At 53.0% G+C, this 19,096-nt stretch overlaps 1 protein-coding gene across 2 annotated transcripts in view; it reads left to right on the forward strand.

Moving 5' to 3' along the window:
* RSPO4 (R-spondin 4) overlaps window positions 1-12,197 on the forward strand; it is a 28,697-nt gene extending 16,500 nt beyond the window's left edge. Inside the window, exons 2-5 of one of the 2 annotated variants that reach the window (XM_036311600.1) lie at window positions 6,193-6,381; window positions 7,061-7,201; window positions 9,782-9,967; window positions 11,998-12,197. In XM_036311600.1, the coding sequence (XP_036167493.1) occupies window positions 6,193-6,381; window positions 7,061-7,201; window positions 9,782-9,967; window positions 11,998-12,101 (620 nt within the window). In that variant the 3' untranslated portion in view covers window positions 12,102-12,197. The remainder of the gene's footprint in view (window positions 1-6,192; window positions 6,382-7,060; window positions 7,202-9,781; window positions 9,968-11,997) is intronic. The other variant, XM_036311601.1, reaches the window with a different exon arrangement.
* Window positions 12,198-19,096: the final 6,899 nt, after the last annotated feature.

Genomic DNA, 19,096 nt, shown 5'->3' on the forward strand with positions numbered 1-19,096 from the left:
TCTACGTAACTCCCATCAGTTATTGCCTTGCAACACTGGAGGCCCAGCATGGGCAGATATTTTGACTTTTTATAGAGAAGCCCAAATTCCAGGTGGTATTTTTTTTTATGTGAAATTTGATTTTTCAAGTGTTGGTAATCTATTCAAATTAGTGGGTGGGGGTTGTTTTCTGTTTTGTTTTGTTTTTAAGCGTGGGGCTGAAGTTCTTCACGTGGGTACTGAATTTTTTTCGGGGACACGTTCGCTGCGGGCTGCTGAGGAGGTGAACCTGTCTGGGGGAACATGTACTTTTCAGAGCCTCGAATGTCACCCTGTGCCTTTTGAACCATCCCCACGGGAAGCTCTCCGAGTAAAGGCAGGTGCATGATCCTGCAGAGATGACCCTGAACCCACTCCAGATCCCTAAATGGAAAAAATATGGAGCTCACTTGCAACCGCTGAGCCATTGATTCCAGTCGCTCAGGATGTGGGCCACCCTGAGGTTTGAAGGGTGCAGGTCATTCCAAGATCCCAGCGGAAAGAATGAACTACCTTTCACCTAAGAGCAAAGTTACCGCCTCATGTCCCTGCCTGAGCTCTTCACTAGCCCAAGGATGAGAGACCATCTCCCCGGAGATGGTAGTTGGCAGTTGCTGTGCTCTGTTTGCTCACCTATGAAAGGGGAAGAGGGTCTGAGGGTCCAAATGTGGGTGTACAATCCCACCGTGTGTGGTGACAGTGTGGGGACAGGGAGGGCACTCACATTTATGGAGAAATGCCAACTATGTGCCAGGCACCTGCCGGGTGATTTGCACACACCTTACACCAAGGCCCATGAAGGCAGCAGAGGGTACTTGTCCACGGTCACCCAGCGAGTGGAACTTGGATTGGAATCTAGGCACCTGAACCATAACACATGGCCTTAGATTTTTGAGGCCAGAAAGCATGTCATCTGCTTCAATATAATAACAGCAGCTCCGTTTATCAAGGGCCTGCTGAGTGCAGGGCTGTCAGCTAAAAGTTTTCCATGCATTATCTCCTTGAATCATAACAACCTAGAGGATATACATTATTACCTCTTTAACGACTAAAATAATTGAATCTCGGAAAGTGAAGGTACTTTGCCCATGATCACACAGCTGGCCCCTGGACCTGACACAGAGTAGAGGCTACTTGTTGGATGGATGGATAGACGGATGAATGGATGGATGGGTGGACGGATCAATCCTGGGCTAATGCATGCATTCAGAGCTGTCTTAAGCCTGCATCCCTTTGTAAACTGCCAAGCCTGACATGCTGAGTGCCACTGCCATTGTCCACAGCATGGACATCCAAGTCTCAACTAACCCAAGTAGCCGAAAAGGCAAAGTGACTCAAATGTCATCCCAAGACCCTGCCACCACCCGTTCTCCCGCCAGCTGCTAGAATAACACAAGGCCATACATTTTGGTCCATCTGGCATTTTGACTGGGGAAGGATGGTCTTGATTATGGAAGATGGTTGCTAAGGGAAATCACAGCGGGGCCATCCCCTCTGGTGCCCCAAGAAAACTCGGGGAGGTTGCCATTAGAACTACAACGCCTTCACTTAGAAACCTGCATCTGAGCTGGGAGAGGGCAGTGATGAGGCCAGGATCCAGGTGACGTGTAGAAGGACCCAGGTATTTTCAAAGTGTGGCCCTGGGATCCCAGATCCACTTGGGAGGCCATGGTGGTGGTGCTCCAGACCCCTTTATCCTGTGAAACCGTGATCTGTGTCCTGTCTGGCAAACTACACCGTTTGATTGTAAGTTGACAGGAGGAGAGCTGGCTCAAGTGAAAAAGTGACTTTTTGGGGGATTTATGTGGTGAACCAACCCTGGGGGGACCGGAACCTGGGCGTGGAAGATGGGCAGAAACTCGATCTTTTGGACCCCAGTAGGTTTCTAGTTGCTGCTCTCTCTCTGCACCTGATTATTTTCCTCTCTCTGCTTCTGTCTTGGTCAGGAGTCTTTTGGTTGAAAGTGAAAGAAAACCTAACTCAAAGTGGCTTGAGAAAAGAAGACCCCCCTCCACATCCCCACGGGTGGATCCAGGTGCATAGCCGATCCGTGGCTCGGCTGCTGCTCTGTGGCCTCCGTTCTTGGGACACTCGCCTCTCATGTGGTGCCCACCATCTCTGGTCTACACCTTTCCAAATCCAAATGGAGTGGAAAAGCACACACACACACACACACACACACACACACACAGTCATTGACTGGCTCTGGTTGAGATACATGCCTATGTCTGAACCCACCATGTAGTCAAGGGGACCTGAGCCCTGATTGGCCGTGCCCAGGTTGAGTGCTTCTGGGTGGAGATGGCTCTGCATGAACCTCAGGCTCAGAGGGTGCAGAGGCATGGGGCCTCTGTTAGCAGAGGGGGGCCACAGATGCGATTGCCCACCAGAGCTTGTCACACGTGCGCACCAGAATAGGGCACTCTGCCCTCCTACAAATATTCTTAGGTCAACAGGCCAGCCCAGACCATTGTCTATCAACCCAAAGTCAAAATTCTCAAGAGCTGCAGCCCAGCCTGCATGAGCTGTTTGTTCCTGGTTCAGCATCCACCAGGGAACAGGCTCATGCAGGACAAGTGTGGCTGCCAGGGTCAGTTCTGAGGGGTAGGAGGTTGTGAGCAAGGAGGACACTTCCAAAATGCCTAGCACTCTTATTCTTGACTTGTTAAAATGTACATTCCCAGGCTTCCAAGCCTCCCTGGGGGTTCTTATGCACGGTCAAACTTAAGAACCATCAATTTTGGATCTTTCTAAAGCAGCATTATACAAACTCTAGTTGTCATCACCTATCCTATATAATAAAAGGGTAATATGCAAATTGACCCTAATAGCAGAATGGCCAGAACAACCGCTGGACCAGTCACTATGAGGCGCACTGACCACTTCTTGGTCTGATCGCCTGATGGCCACCTGCGGCGGGGGCGGGGCAGGCAAGCAGGCAGGAACAGCTGACCTCTTGGTCCCTTCCCCTGGCCATCAGGCACGGATCACCCGATGGTGAACAGGGAACGGGGGGTGGGTGGCAACGAGGGATGGGGCCGGCTGCAGGCAGCTGGGGAAGGTGGCCCTGATCGCAGGCCAGACCTAAGGACCGTACCCGTGCACGAATTTCACGCGCCAGGCCTCTAGTTAGTCATAAAATTGGCATTCGACTCTCTGCAACTGTGACCTTGGGGATGGAGGAAAAGAGCATTGCTGTACTTAACTCAGATGTGATGAAAACCCTGAGTAAGACCATCAGAATTCACAGTCAGAGGGTGCTATTACAATATGGAGGCACTAGAGGGCACCCTAGCCAAACGACAGGACCAAGGCAGAGCCACCTCTCTTCAAAGACCTGGGGTTGAAAGATGCTAGTTGAGATCCATAGTGCGTTCTTGTACACACACACACACACACACACACACACACACACACACACACACACTCACAGAGACTGGCACTCTCTGAGGTCAAGGGGAGGGTCCTTGTGGGGTTCTTTTGTCTTCAGAAAGTTGAAATATCACCCTACACATATTAGTGCTGTCGCTCTAATCGGGGCATCTTTGCTGTTGGCTGCCTGACTTTGGGGAAGGTTCCACTCCTCTGGCCGCAGGGTCCTCGGTGAACCGGCAGCGGCCGGGCTGAGTCACCCTAAGCCCTCCCGAGAGACAGTGGTTATTTAGAGCGTTGCTTTGTCCCCATCTGTGTTGCTATCAGTCACCTCTGCAGGCTTCAGTTCTGCCATGAGGTCCTGTGATGGCAAGGCCATGTGTGGGTCACCGTTGAGGCCCCAGGCCCTGAACGAACGCTCCACGAGGGCAGTGGACGGCCTACTGACATGGTCCCTGCCCCAAGCGGTTCTATGAGACCCTGAGCAAGTCCTGGCACCTCTTTGCACCTCTGTTTTCTCAGCTGCAAAATGGGCAACAACACCCCTGTCAGAGCATGAGTCTCAGTTCACAAACTCAGTTTGCAGGAAATGCCATTTGTTTTTCTGCAATTGGACGTAATTTCTAATTTAAACTCCTTTCCTGCCAAATGGCAGAGATCGTCTCAAGCCAATTGAGGGTCCCTTTGCCCTTTGTGGGTGGGGCAGCATCTCAGGTCCAGGGGGCTTGTACAATGCCAAGGCACTGAGGAGAGGCACCTGGTGTCCCCTGGCATCACTCTGTGCCCACCAGTGTGGCTAAGACCTGACATCATCAGTCATTATCACGTAGTTCTCAGCATCTGACAGAACCGGAGGCCTCAACAGGAGGGACAGCACTTTCCTCCCTCTCCTATGAAAGAATCTGAGGTAGACAGTCCCGGGGCTGGTCTGGCTCAGCCACAGTGTCTCCCTGTCAGGTCCCTCTGTCACCTGCCTTTGCTGTGGTTCCAGCGACCTCGTTCTCAGCCTCGAGGGAGGAATGAAGAAGCACCTCTTTGGGGAAGGTTCCACTCTGCCCTTCCTTTAAAGGGCATTTCCTGGGTGTGGCACAAGACATTCCCACTTAAACTCCATTGGCCAGAATGTAGACAAATGACCACACGCAGCTGCAAAGAAGCCTGGGAAATGTAGTCTTTATTCTTGGAAGACATAAATTCTGCTAAAAATCAGGGTTCCGTTACTGAGGAGGAGGGGGAGAATGGACATGGGGAGACAGGTAGCCTAGTGCTCAGAGGCGCAGGTCTCCACTGCTCTCAGAATTTCTGTCACCTCCCCCTGCTCTGGATCTCAGCTTGAGGATGGGCCGGTGCTTGGGGGAAGGGAGACGGGAGGAGGAGGAATAGAAAGAATATAGTTCTTTGCCCCTCCCCACACCCCCAGGACAAAATAGAGGCTAAACTCTTCTTTTAAAAAAATATACTTTATGATGAAATATTTCCAACCTACAGTTGAGAATAAAACACAGTATGGTGAAGATTTGTGTACTGGGCAGCCACTTTTATCAAATCTTGCCATTTTCATAGTTGCTTTAGATTTTAGGATATTAAATATTACAGGTACGAGTAGAAGTCCCCCGTTTTCTTGCCAATCTCTTTTCCCACTTCTCACCTCAGAGGTGTTACATCCTGAGCTCAGTGTTTATCAGCCCCTTCTGTCTTTTACTCTTAATACAAATTTATGTATAATAAATGTTACAAAATATTGTTTTGCAGGTTTTGAACTTGATGTAAATAGCTCCTTACTGTATGATTCATTGTGCAACTTGCTTTTTTGCTCTCAGCACTGTCTTTGAGAAGTAGCCACGAAAAGACTGTAAATCTACCTCTGTCATTCATCATGGCTGGGCCAGATGTGTGGTTTATGGCTGTGGCATATGTCTATACCACAGTGTGCTTCTATATTTTGATAAATGGTTAGGTTTTTGCAATTTTTGCTATTAAATAATGTTGCAATAAACGTCTTTGTACATGTCTCTTTGTGCACACACACGAGTGTCTCTAAGTCAGTGGTTCTGAGAACGTGGTCCCTGGACCAGCAGTGTTAGCATCACCTGGGTGCCTGTTGGAAATGCAGACTCTCGGGCACCACCTCAGACCTACAGAGTCAGACCCTCCAGGGTGGAACCCCGTGCTCTGTGTTGCAACAAGCCCCCTACGAGGTGCTGAAGCCTGCTCGAGCTTGGGAACCACTGCTCTGGGTTTTATAGCAGAAGCATGTCCTCAAATTTACTAGATGCTGCTAGATTTTTCTCCAGAGGATGGAAGTTTCCTCTCATCCTTGCTAGCCCTTGCTGTCATCAGAACTTACGGTCTTTGCCAATTGGGTGGGAGGTCTGGGCACTGTTCACGTCTCAGTTGTCCCTTTCTGGCCCTGGAAGTTCCTCTTACAACATCACACCTTCTCTCTGCCCTCAGGTCCTGCCAGGTCTATCGTTTTGGAAACACGCAAACCTTTACTCGGCTCCTTGTGGCAGTTTCTCTTCTCAGGAGCATCAGTACTGTGCACCTCCATATGAGCCCGCTGGGTCAGTCAGGGGTCTCAGATGTAAGCAACAGCAATGGAGTTATCAGCAGGATGTGCGGGCTCCCAGAGTTCAAAGAGCTGCTTTTGGTCACATGACCATATCTAGTTGCAAGGGAAGCTGGGAAATGTAGTCATTTGACTGGTAGCTATGTGCTTAGTTCATATCCCAATGAGACAACATATATGGTTTGACCATCTCTCTCCCTTTCCCTCACCCTCCACCCTGGTCTGGATGGCAGTGGGCACTGGTCTGGGGGGCAACTGCACAGGCTGCGTCATCTGCTCAGAGGAGAACGGCTGCTCCACCTGCCAGCAGAGGCTCTTCCTGTTCATCCGCCGAGAAGGTATCCGCCAGTACGGCAAGTGTGTGCATGACTGTCCCCACGGCTATTTCGGCGTCCGTGGCCAGGAGGTGAACAGGTGCAGAAGTACGTGGCTCCTCCCTTGTCCTGTGCTAGTGTTGGGCTCCTGGGCACCTCTGGCTCCTGTCCTATCTGGTACCCCGACAGCCACAGGGGAAGTGGGTGTATGCCTGAACCCAGACTCAGATGCTTGCTTGGTTTCAGGTGGCTCGAAAGCCCTCGGCAAGTCAGTGCCTTCTCTGGTATAAGCAGGGGGCCTTCATCTCTACCCTAGTTTGCTGTGTGGCCTTGGGCATGTTACTTACCCTCTGAGCCTAGCTCACATGAGAAAAGGAGTCCTAGTTCCTAACTCTCTTTTTGCTGTGACCTGGGACAATCACGACCACCTCTGAGCCTTGACGGAAGTGGAGCAGGGAGTCCTCAGTCCTGGCCCAGATTTGCTGTGTCACTTGCCTTTTCTTTGCTCCAATGAGAAAGGGAAGCTTGAGCTTTAAACACAAATAACCATGCTACCTTGGACATGTTACCTGCCCCTGTTGAGCCTCAGTTCAAATGAGAGAGGGAGTTCCCCTTGAATGCAACCCAGTTTGACCTTGGACAAGTCTGGGCTTCAAAGGAGACACTGAATCCTGACCCAGGGCTGCAGGGCCTGGGGCTGCTCAGAGGCCCTCCCACCTCAGGCAGTCCCAGAATGCCCTCCTCCTGGGCAGCTGCCCTCACCAGGGTGGCCCTGGCTCTATTACAGAATGTGGGACCACGTGCGAGAGCTGCTTCAGCCAGGACTTCTGCATCCAGTGCAAGAGGCGGTTTTACCTGTACAAGGGAAAGTGTCTGCCCACCTGCCCACTGGGCACCGCAGCCCAGCAGAGCACGCGGGAGTGCCAGGGTGAGTGGGGGCCTCCTCATCCTGCCCATTGCCCTTCCGCCCCGCAGCAGAGGCTGGTGAGGGTGTCAGGAGACCTGGAAGAAGTGTCACGTGCATGGCAGGCCCCACACACCATGTCAGGTATACACAGGAGTCATTCAACATGCTAAAACCACCGTTACGATTATTATTGCGGCCATCATTATTATTACCAAGGGAGGCAGCTGAGTACAGAAGAGCACTGATTTTGGAATAAGACAGACCTGGGTTCAAATCCCAACTCTAAAATTTACCCATTTGTGACCTTGAACAAGTTACTTAAGTTCCCTATCCCTCAATTTCTTCAAACATTAAAAAAAAAAATTACCATAGGACATAGATCCTACTTTGTGGGAGAGGATTGTTATAAGGATTAAATTAATTAATAAAATTGGAAGCACTTAATAAAGTGACTAGTATACAGTAAGTGCTCAATACATGTCACTATTATTACTGCTGTTTTCCCCGCTGCTCCTTTTCAGACGCCTTTGTGAGCTCTTCTTCTGTGATCTGTCCTCACTTGAGACTGGTTGTTCCCAGTGCTCTCACCTGAATCGCATATCTCTGCCCACTCATTCCCTCTGGGCTCGTGTTCACGGTCGTTCTGAAAGCTGGTGGCACCTGACTCACTGTCCGTGGCCACATCCCTCCCTGGGCATCAGACCACAGCCGCTCCTGCCCTCTACGTGTTTCCGTCCCTCCGTCCCCATCCCCAGCCTGGTGCTTTCTCTGTCCTTAACCAGCTCCACGGCCCATGCTGGCCACGCTGGAGACATGGGCATCACTGGTGACTCTCCTCTCTCAGCCTACATCCAACCTGATCTGCTCATTCGTTTGCCAAGAAATATTTACTAGGGTATCTGCTATGTGCCAGGCACTTCCGAGGTGCTGGGGCCATATTAGTGAACAAAATAGATAATGCCTCCGCCCTTGTGGATGTAACATTGTGCTGGGAGACAGAAGAGTCACACAAGAATAAATACAGATGTCAAATGGCAAAACCCCCTCAACTTTGGGGAGAAATGAAGCAGAATAAAGGTCCCCAACTACGCTACCCCTCCCAACCCTCATCTCCCCACACTCTGCCCATGATGGGATCATGGCCACCACCTCCTGGCTGTCTCCCTGCCTCAGGTCTCCCTGCCTCCAGCCCATGCTGGCTCTCGTCCGGGCAGCCAGAGAGATTATTTCAAAATGGCAATATGATCAGGTTTCCCTTCTGCTCAAGGCCCGTCAGTGGCTCCCACTGTCCTCAGGGAGAGCCCTCCCAGGCCCTGTGCAATCTGGCCCCCATCTGCCAGCCTCTCTACCCATCACTGTTTTCTCTCCACTTGACTTTATACTCCAACTTCCCCAGTTCCCGGCTGGTGTCAAGCTGAGTCCTGCAGAAGATCTGCAGGGGTTATTCCTTCCACCTGGAGCACTTCATTTTCCTGTTCCTGGTTAACCTCTCCCTCCACTGTAAGCCCCGGGTCGGAGTCTCCTGCTTCAGGAAGCCTTCCCAGTCCCCCAGGATGGGACCTGCGCCCCCTCTGTCCTCCCACAGCTTCCTGGGTTCCTCCCTCTACTGCGCGAGCACCCTGTCCTTCCAGCCTGACTTCTCCAGAGGCAGACCCAGGGGTGCCTTGTCCCCGCTGCACCTCAGCACCAGCACCCCCCTGGCATGCAGTAGGTGCTCAGTCTTTGCCAGTCCAATGAATGCATCCAGCAGAAGGACATTGTTCTAAGGTCTGGAGACCCGGTTCTGGGCCCAACAGGATCTTAAACCTCCTGTGTTCTCTTGTGCGAGACTCTTCTCTCTTCCCTTAGCCAGTCCCTTCCCTGCTCTGAGCCTCAGTGCCCTAAGCTGCCAAATGGGGGTGTTAATAGCCCCCCATTCTCTGCTACCTCTCAAGGACTCTAAAAAGCATCAACTGTGAAAGAATAGATATATTGAAATTACTCCCTACTAAGACCTTTTATGTCCATGACTTCATTTTCCCTCCAACAGCTCTGCGTAGCTTCCACCTTCTACAGCTGATCAAAGCCATGTGATCAAGTTCAAAACCCATGTCCTGGCCCTGAGGGCTATTCAGCCAACCCTCTGGCCTCTCCTTCTGCCCCTCCCCTCCCAGACCCTCACTCAGCCCCCACCCCCCCTAGCTGCTCTGTCCCTCAAACATGGTTTTCCAGGCCCTGGGGCTGTGTGGGAGCCAGGCATGTGCTCGCTGCCATCGCCACCCAATGCACCACTGTCTCCCCTTAGCTTCTGTGTCACCTCCTCGGGGAAGCCTTCCCCTTTAAAGCCAGATAGTTGGCCCCTCTGGCATCTGGCCCACGATGGCCTGTGCATGCTCCAGAAGAGCCTTTGTCCCAGGCTCTTGTCCCAGGCTCTCGTCCCAGGCTCTCAGAAGTGCGATTTAGATGTCTCCCTCTACTCCTGTCCGGCCTGAGTCCCTGCATGGTGAGATGGGGCTGCAGGCAGTTGACCCGCCCTCACCCTGCCCTTGGATCTGAGGGACACTCCCTGCCAACTGACTCCATCAGTCTGTCTGTCTGTCTGTCTTTCCCTCCACCCCACAGAGGAGTGTGAGCTGGGCCCCTGGGGCAGCTGGGGCCCCTGCATGCATCACGGGAAGACCTGCGGCTCGGCCTGGGGCCTGGAAACCCGGGTACGAGAAGCCGGCCACGCGGAACACGAGGAAGCAGCAACCTGCCAGGTGCTGTCTGAGTCGAGGAAATGTGCCATCCGGAGGCCCTGCCCAGGAGGTGAGCTCCAGACCAGGCCCACAGGGCTGCAGCGGGAAGGGCCCAGAGGCACCCTGAGCAGCCTTGGGACACTGGTCTCCCAGAGAGTACATGTCAGGACCTGAGCGTCCACCATTAGCCGTGGCTTCTTGTGAGTGAGATTGCCCTCCCGGTGTCCCTTCAAAGGAGGGTCTGCCGTCTGCCCTCCTGGGGGTCAGGCCCAGATCGTTAGGAAGATCGAGCTTGTCCTTCACATCAAGGTTCTCAGCACTTTCAGACTGACCCCTCCCTTTCATCACAAGGGGTTTGGAACAGCCTCTTTAATATTCTGAAATGAAACTCATGGATATGTAACCCACTTGCATATGTCATTTTCAAAAGATCAGCATAGTGCCCTAACCACAACATAAAAGAAACAACAGAAACCTCATCATGGCAATGCTGGGCCCAACACGCCCGAGAACGCTCGGCGAAGTAGAATCATGGCCAAGTGATGGCCAAGCTCAGGGCTCAAGTGCGCGTTTGTGTTGCCATCAGGGATGCGACTTCCCTAATGGTGACCAGCTCTTAATAAAGTCAACAAAACTGGCTGGCCACTTGATGAACACCACCCTGGCCACCCGAGACCAGGCAGTGAATGGGGAAAGTGTTCACACACCCTTGGCAATCACACCAAGATGGAATTTGGCTCTGAGCAAGCAGATTGTTCAGCTACGGGAGAGCTGGGTGGGATGGGGACAACTCTTTTTTGTGAGGGACTGTCCCACCTCTGATCCCTGTCCACTGAATGCCTCTGGGGCCCCCTTTTTTGTGACAACCAAGATCACCACACAGATACCCAAAATATTCCCTGCGGGCACTTAAGAACCATTGATGTGGAAAAGAGGGACTGCAGAGTGTGGTCGGTAAGATGTGAATGGTGAATAGTAATAATATGGACTTGGCTAATGTTAACTGCGCTCTTACTATGTGCTGGGCACTATGCTAATTCTCTATACTCATTAAGTCATTTAATCTGCACAATGACACTATGAGGTAGGTATTAGTATTATACCCATTTTACAGATGAGAAGATTGAGGTCCAGAGAGGTTAACTCATTTGCCCAAGGCTCACACAGCTAGGGAAGTATGGACCTGGAATTCAAATGTAGGTCTGTGTGCAAAGAGGGATCCAAAGTTGTGTTTAAGCATGAGCTACCTGGAGCTAGGGCACCTGGGACATGGTGGAGCCAGGCCTTGAACCCAGGGACACCCCTGGCCAAGTGAGCTGGGAGCCACTTGAAAGTGACACCAGGAACTGCAGCCCAGGCTGTGCCACTGAGCAAGCAAGGCCTCTCACTGGGTCTCAGTCATCTCATCTGAGATGTGGGACTAATCAGATATTTGTGTTAGAAACTCACCCCAGCTCCACAGGGGTGGGGGCACAATGGGGTCAAGATTCTGAGTTAGACTGGGTTTTCGGCCCAGCCCAGCCCGCCCCCAGTGGGCACTGGGTGAGGTACAGACCCGGAGCTGCCTGTCAGCGCCTCCCCCACAGCTCCCTGAGTCTAACAGAGCATCTGGAGCAGGGCTGCCATGCGGGGCCCCTAGCTGAACGCGCCTGTGTAGTTGCTGTTCTTTTGATTGTTGTTGTTTCAAGTGGCATCACTGGGGCCCCGAGGTGAGGGGGAAGCTGCTGCGGGGACCTGGGTAAAATGTGTCCCCTCCAGCAAAGATCCCTGTGAGCCATGGAGTGCGTGTCCCTGGAAGGCTCACGGGCACCCCCACAAGGCCACCCTTCGTCCTGGGCTGGGGGGGCCTGTATGAATCCCCAGGCCTGGGGAGGGCCCAGCAAGTGAGCGCCCCTCCCGGCCCCCAAGGAACTGAGAGAAGTGTTCGGTCTGGGGTAAGTTTTCCCACAGTGCAGACTCCAACAGGAGTGGTTGCCAGGTCAGCGCCCAAATGTTACTCTGGGCCCTGCTGGGAGGTGGGGGGCACCCTCGTCTTTCAGATTGCGGGGTCTTCCCGGACCCAGCTGGCCTCAGAAACAGCAGCCTGTGCTCCCGCTGCAGAGAGAAACCCCAGCCCGAAGAAGGGCCGGAGAGAGCGGCGCCCGCGCAAGGACAGGAAGACGGACCGCCAGCTGGACGTGAGGCCCCGCCGGCCGCAGGCCTGAGAGCCCAGGTGGCTGCCGCCTGACCACCCTCCTCCAGGCCACGTGTTTCCCCTCACCCTCTTGCTTTCTTGCTGCTGCTGCTGCTGCTTTTTTTTCTTTTCCCTTTTATCTTTCGTCCCTGTTTTCTGTTTTCCATGTCAAGCTGCCTTTCTGCTTTCCTTCCCTTTATTTCCGGTATTTCTTCCATATCTACTTTCCTCTCCATCTCTTCTTCCTGTCCTCCCTCCCTCTTCCCCCTTTTCTTCTCTTTCCTTTTATCTGTCTGCCTTTCTTTTCCTTTCCTCCCATTTTTCTTCCTGTTTATCATTTCTCCATTGTGTCCTCTCTCTCTCTCTCTCTCTCTCTCTCTCTCTCTCTCTCTCTCTCTCTCTCTCTCATACTTTGAGAGACCAAATGCCTGTGCCTTGCCTCTGCCCCGCCCCCTCTCCCCCTCTTTCTATCTACTCCTTAAAGAAAGTAAATATCATTTTCTAGGCCTTTCCCTGACCCTGTCCTGACCCCGCCTTTTCAGAGAAGGGGTGGGGCAGGGACACAGCACAGACCTGCTCCCGAGTCCCGGGAGCCCTGCTTCTGCTCCAGTGGGGACCCCAGACCCCAGCTGCCCGTGCCTCCTGCTCTGGCCAACCTCTGGAGGCCTTTCCACAGCCCTGGGCCACGGCTCCCCCAGGAAGCCTCCGGAAGAGGCTCCTATGGAGGAGCCACAGTGCGGCCTCTGGCGGACAAGCAGCCCTGTGCCGCCTGTGGCAACCTGGCAGCTCCTTCAGCGCCCGCCCTCTTCCTATGGGACTGTGGTCCCCTGTCCTTCAGGGACCCAAGCACTCCATCAGGGGAGCTGGGAGCCGGCTCAGCCCACACGAGGCCGTCGAAGCTGAAAGGAACTTGGAGCAAATCCGGTTACTCTGGTCCCCAACCTGGAGCTTTCTGCCCATTGTACCGCTGGGGAAACCGAGGCCTGAGAAGAAAGGGACTTGCCTAAGGCCTCAGGGAACCCAGGGGCTGTGCCTCCCACCCGTTGGCTGCCCTGCTCAGCCCGCCCACGGCTGCGAGGACCTCGGGCCTTCGAGGGGCGAGGAAGAGCACTGTGGTCGGGAGCAGGAGACACCCCGTCACCCACACCACCATGAGCGCTGTGTCGCTGTGACCCCCACACGCCAGGCAGGAAAACCGGGGGAGTCTCAGGCTAGGCCCAGCTTAGAAGTAGCTTTGCTCGCACTGCTCGTCACTCCACCACCATGGCACCCCTTCCTGCTTTGTTCCCCGAAACCCCAGCAAGGGGCACTCCCGATGTGCAATGGCATTACTGGCTGGTCTGAACTCAGAGAGCTCAGCAGCTAAGAGAGGAAGACTCTGACCCTAGGGGCCTGGGGTGGGATGGGGCACCTGGGGAAGGGGGTGCCAGCAGGCTGGGGCAGGCTAAAGGTGATGAAATACCATCACTCCCCCACTCCAAGAGGGTGCTCAGCCTCGGCCTTCCTCCCCGTCCTCCGCTTGGCACAGGGGAACCCCTGACCCCTAAGGCCCACCCTCCCTCTCACCTCCCTAGGGACAGCTAGAGCCCCCCCCCCCCTCACCTGGCCAAACCACCAGCTTCTATTCTGCAAAAGTTTGTGCTTCTGAAATGCTCTTTGTTGTTTCAAGACCCCAACATTTTTTTTAATAAAGGGAAAAGAAAAAAGGAACTTGCGAATGCTTCTTGGGCTTGGGTAGCCGAAATGAAACCATATGGGTTGCTTGCACTGGAATGCTCAGGGCTGAGGGAGCCAGGTTGAGTCTGTGGCGGCTGGGGGCTGGGCTTTGGCCCTCAGACCCCCCAGGCCCCTCTCAAGAAGGGAGTCAGCCAGAAACAGAGGAGAGCACCGTGCTCCCTCCACTCCCAGTGCATTGTAGCCCCAGGAACCCCTCTGTGCTCTGAATGACATGTGCCAGGGGCCAGGAAGGTCTGACAATCCCACAGAGCCATCTAACACCTGCACTGTTGGTGAGGTGGCCTCAGCACTGGGAGGCACGGGTTCGAGTCCCAGCCTGTCTTCGGTCTGTGGGGCCAAGGCCAAATCATTTCCCTTTTCTGGGCCTGCTTCCCCATTGGAGAGACGAGTAGGTATGACTGGACTTAATCCAGTGCCCAAATCTGGTGGCCCGACAGCATCCTCTGTGCGCTTTGTAAACATTCCGGTTTCAGGGTCCCACCCAGACTTACTAAATGTGGACGAGTTCGGGAGCAGACAGCGAGAGCAAGCTCTGGATGGGTACTCCCGGACACGCTCACCGCGAGGACAGCTCTCCGGACCGCCAGCTGGGGTCTAAATACTGAGTTTTCTGTTAAGATTCAAATGCGAGGATGCTGGCGTTTCTAAAACCCACGATTTTAAGAGACCCAGCGAGGAGTAGAAGTTTCCCTTCCGGCAGTCCCCTGGCCGTGTTCTCTCCCTCCTGGGAACTGGTTTTCTGTCCCCAACTGGGGTCTCTGGTCAAGGTTGTTTCTTACGTTTCAAATTAGAAGATGGATTTTTCAGTGCCTAAGCCTCTCCTGTGCCCTTCGGAGCCCAGACATGGCCTCCCCTCCAGCTCTTAATCCTTTACAATCCCAGCCTCTCCCACATTCTTCTGAGGAGCGAAGCGTTTTGCTGGGAAGGAGAGCTTCCCACGTAACTGCCTCTCACAGGTGAGGCTCAGAGATAAACTCAGGAACTGGCCAGGCCGTGGGCACAGCCCAGCGGATGGAGCGGCCCCTCCAATGGGAGAGAACAAAGATTTGGCCGGAGCTGGTGGTTTCCTGCCCTTCCCCTCCCTCCCGGATCCAGAGGGGCTGCACCTGGGCCCTCCCTCAGCCCGATGCCTCCTCCCTGGGTCCCCATCCCTGCCTGATGCTGCACCGAGGCCCGGCCTCTCATCCCCACCTGCTGTCACTAGAGGGCGCAGCCCAACCAGAAATAGAGCAACAGCCCTAATTACATTTTTCTGAAATAGGAAGCATGTGCTGCTTTTCTCTCCTAGCTAGACCTGGGAAGGGGCAGGGAGGCTGCTTCCTGCTCAGGCCGGAGGACCAGAGTTGCCATGGTGACCTGAGTGACATTCAGAGGAAGACCCAGCCCAGTATCCCGCAGCCAGTAATCATGACTGGCAGTTCCTGGCCTCCTGCTAAGACATCCAGGGATGGGGAGCAGTGTTGTATGTCCTCATTTCCACCAATGGAAAAACTTCTAACTATCCTATGTGGTCTAACTTCTAACTATCCTATGTGGTCCTGTTGACTCGGGAAATATGCATTCTTATAATAACAAATAACAGTAATCACGACGCCCTGGCCAGTGTAGCTCAGTTGGTTGGGTGTCGTCCCATGCACCCAAAGGTTGCTGGTTCGATTCCTGGTCAGGACATTTGCCTGGGTTGTAGGCTTGGTCGCCAGAGGCAGCTGATCGATGTTTCTCTTTCTCTCTCGCTCTCTCCCTCACTTTTTCTCTAAAAATCAATAAAAATATTTGGGGAAAAATAGTAATCATGATTATAATGATTAATAATAGCAATGTCTTATATGTACTGAGCAATGTCTTCTATGTATGTGTCAGACAGTGAAGTGCTTTGGGAGCAGTATTTCATTTCCTTTGCTTTCCTCTCCTCAGTAAAGGTCACAGTAACTCCCATTCGACTCATTTGCTTTAATGTGCGGACATTTTCACACCCTCATCTCCTGCCACCCTCACAGAAACCCTGCAAGCTAACTTATCGAAGAGGAAACTGAGGCTCAAGTGAAAGTCATTCAAAATTCATCAATCTCCATTATCCATCCATTCAGTAAATATACCAAAGTGCCCGGCCCAGCACTGTGTGACCCAGGCCCGGTCGCTGTAGCGTTCAGTCTGTGGACAAGTCAGTTACAAAGGCCTACCTCGGAGGACAGGATCTAGGAGGAGGAACAGCACGTCCATCCGCAGCTTACAGGCTCAGGGCTCCTCCTCTAAGACCAGATAACCAGGCGGGGAGCTGAAGAATGAGGAGGCGTTGATGGGATCGGGGGAGGGGCCCCAGCTCAGGACACAGCACACGCCAAGGCCTGGAGAAGAAGCTCCTGAGGGGGTGCCAACCCCAGGATCCTCCTGGGCTGTCAGACTCTGGAACACCGGGACTCAGCCCTGGGGGCTGCTGGCTCCTCCGTACCCCACACCCACACCCCCTCCGTGGTTCCTAGACTCACCTATAGTCTTTCATGAAACCTGCCAGCCACCAGGTGGAACAGGTCCAGGCAGACCTGCAGCTGAAGAAGCCATCTCAGAAGGGAGCCTCTGGTCCCAGCGGCTCCAGCCCCAGGCAGTCTTCCCAGCTGGGCCCCAGCAGAGAGACCCTGGCCCCTCTCTGTCCTGTCTGAGCCCCTGATCCTCAGAACCCAGGAGCACAATAAAATGGTTGTTGCTTCATGCCTCTAAGGTTGGGGAGGTTTGTTTCCAACAGTGGACAAAGGAACAGGGGCTAATAGGGGTCAATAGCAGCACTGCTCTCCTAGGGTAGTGGGGCCGGAAAGCGCTAGACAGCCAGGCCACAAATCCCATCTCCACCTCTGGCCAGCTATGAGCCCTTAGGCAAGATCCTGTACTTATTTCTGCCTCAGTTTCCTCATCTGTGAAAGGGGATAGTGACTATGGTGTCACTGTGAGGTTTAAATAATAAAAGTTTTTATTACTACACATATTTCATTTATTCATTCAACAACCATTTCTTAAGCACTAAGTCTGACCAGGAACTGTACCAGGCACTTAACATTGAAAACTTAAATCCATCCTCCCCAGAGCCCTCTGAAGTGGATTTTATTATTATTCTTACTTTTTACAGAAGAATCTGAGGCTCAGAAATTAAGTAATGAATGAGAACTCAAAACCTTGTCCTCCACCAGGGGGCGCTCCATGCACAGGCGCCCAAGGGGCACATCCCACTCAGCCCAGGGAGGTGCGCAGCCCGTGGAGCAGCGGTTCTCAACCTGTGGGTCGCGACGCCTTTGGGAGTCGAACGACCCTTTCACAGGGGTCGCCTAAGAGCATCGGAAAACACATATATAATTACATATTGTTTTGTGATTAATCACCATGCTTTAATTATGTTCAATTTGTAACAATGAAAATACATCCTGCATATCAGATACTTACATGACAATTCATAACAGTAGCAAAGTTACAGTTATGGCTGAAACCGGTTTGGCTCAGTGGATAGAGCGTCGGCCTGCGGACTGAAGGGTCCCAGGTTCGATTCCGGTCAAGGGCATGTACCTGGGTTGCGGGCATATCCCCAGTAGGAGATGTGCAGGAGGCAGCTGATCGATGTTTCTCTCTCATCAATGTTTCTAACTCTCTATCTCTCTCCCTTCCTCTCTGTAAAAAATCAATAAAATATATTTTTTTAAAAAATTACAGTTATGAAGTAGCAACGAAAATAATTTTATGGTTGGGGGTCCCCACAACATGAGGCACTGTATTAGCGGGTCGCGGCTTCAGGAAGGTTGAGAACCGCTGCCGTGGAGGAAGTGCGTGCAGAGCTCCAGGGTCACCTTCCACTCAGCGTCTGGAAAAGGAACCCTAACTGGCTCTTGCACACACACCGGAAAAGATTGCCAACCTCACTCCAATTAAACAGCAATAAAGTCACACGGAAGTACCATTTTTCACCTATCTGACTGGCAAGGAGCCCAAATTTGAAACCACGAGGTCCTTGGGTGGGTTGTAGGTGAGCTGGTGTTTTCTCCTACCTTCCTAGGGGAAGGGGCATGGCCCAGCCTCTATGGACAGGAAATCGACATCTATCAACATAATAATGCACATGTCCCCCGACCCAGCAATTCGTTCTGGGGATTTATCCTCTAATTCGCCTCGCCCACATGCAAAATGACAGGTGTACTTTGTAAGGGCTGTTCTGTGCAGCCTACATGTGATCACAAAAGCCTGAAAACATCCTAAATGTCCAGGGGAGATGAGGTCGCCGTGGTCATTTTATTGGTTTCAGCTCTGACTCTATTTCCTTCTGGAAGCCTCCCCAGACACCCCCTAAGATAGGTTGGGTGCCTCTCTCATTAGCTCTGCACTGATATGCCTGTGTTGTCCCTGACTCGATGTGTCTGTCTTGCCCCTAGACTGGGAGCCCCATGAGGGTAAGGCCTGGGTCTGACTCATCTCTGGGTCCCTGTGCCCAGTCCCAATCTGGCACAAGGCTGGGACACAGTTGAATGAATGAATGACCCCAAAGTGGCTCTAGGCAGGAACGAGATATCCTGTTACCTGGCAAGCAGCAGCCACTGCCATGACATCCACAGGCTGCAGCGGATCAGAATCAGGCCCTCACCCCAAGGTCTCAGCAAACAGCCTCCAATCTGGTCATCAAACCCTCACTCTTCACTTCCTACTCACCCTTCACAGCCCTGCCCTCACTCTCACACTATGAGCATGAACAATAAATTGGTGCAACCTCTATCCCTGTTGGCATCTGGAAGTAGTTATCAAATTTATCAACATAGGTATGGCTTAAATATCAGGTTTATCCTATATAATAAAGAGGTGATATGCAAATTAACCCTCATGCCCTCACAAGATGGCTGCCTACGACCAGGCCAGCCGAGGGGTTAGTGAGAGACAACCAAATGACTGAACAGCAGGCTTCGTGGGGTGACCAGGCCAGCGGGGGGTGCGGGAGGGAGCTGTGAGGGGTGACCAGGCCGGCAGAAGGGGGCAGTTGGGGGCAACCAGGCCAGCGGGGGGGACAGTTAGGGGCAATCAGGCTGGCAGGGGAGGTGCAGTTGGGGGTGACCTGGTCAGCAGGGGGGGGGCAATAAGGGGTGACCAGGCTGACGAGGTGGAGGGGGGGAGTTAGGGGCAACCAGGCAGGCAGGCAGGTTAGCGATTAGGAGCCAGTGGTCCAGGATTGTGAGAGGGATGTCGGAGGGGTCCTGGATTGGAGAGGGTGCAGGCTGGGCTAAGGGAATCCACCCCCCCACCCTGCACAAATTTTGTGCACCAGGC

Source organism: Myotis myotis, unplaced genomic scaffold, assembly GCF_014108235.1.
Source record: "Myotis myotis isolate mMyoMyo1 unplaced genomic scaffold, mMyoMyo1.p scaffold_m19_p_58, whole genome shotgun sequence".
Lineage (NCBI taxonomy): Eukaryota > Metazoa > Chordata > Mammalia > Chiroptera > Vespertilionidae > Myotis > Myotis myotis.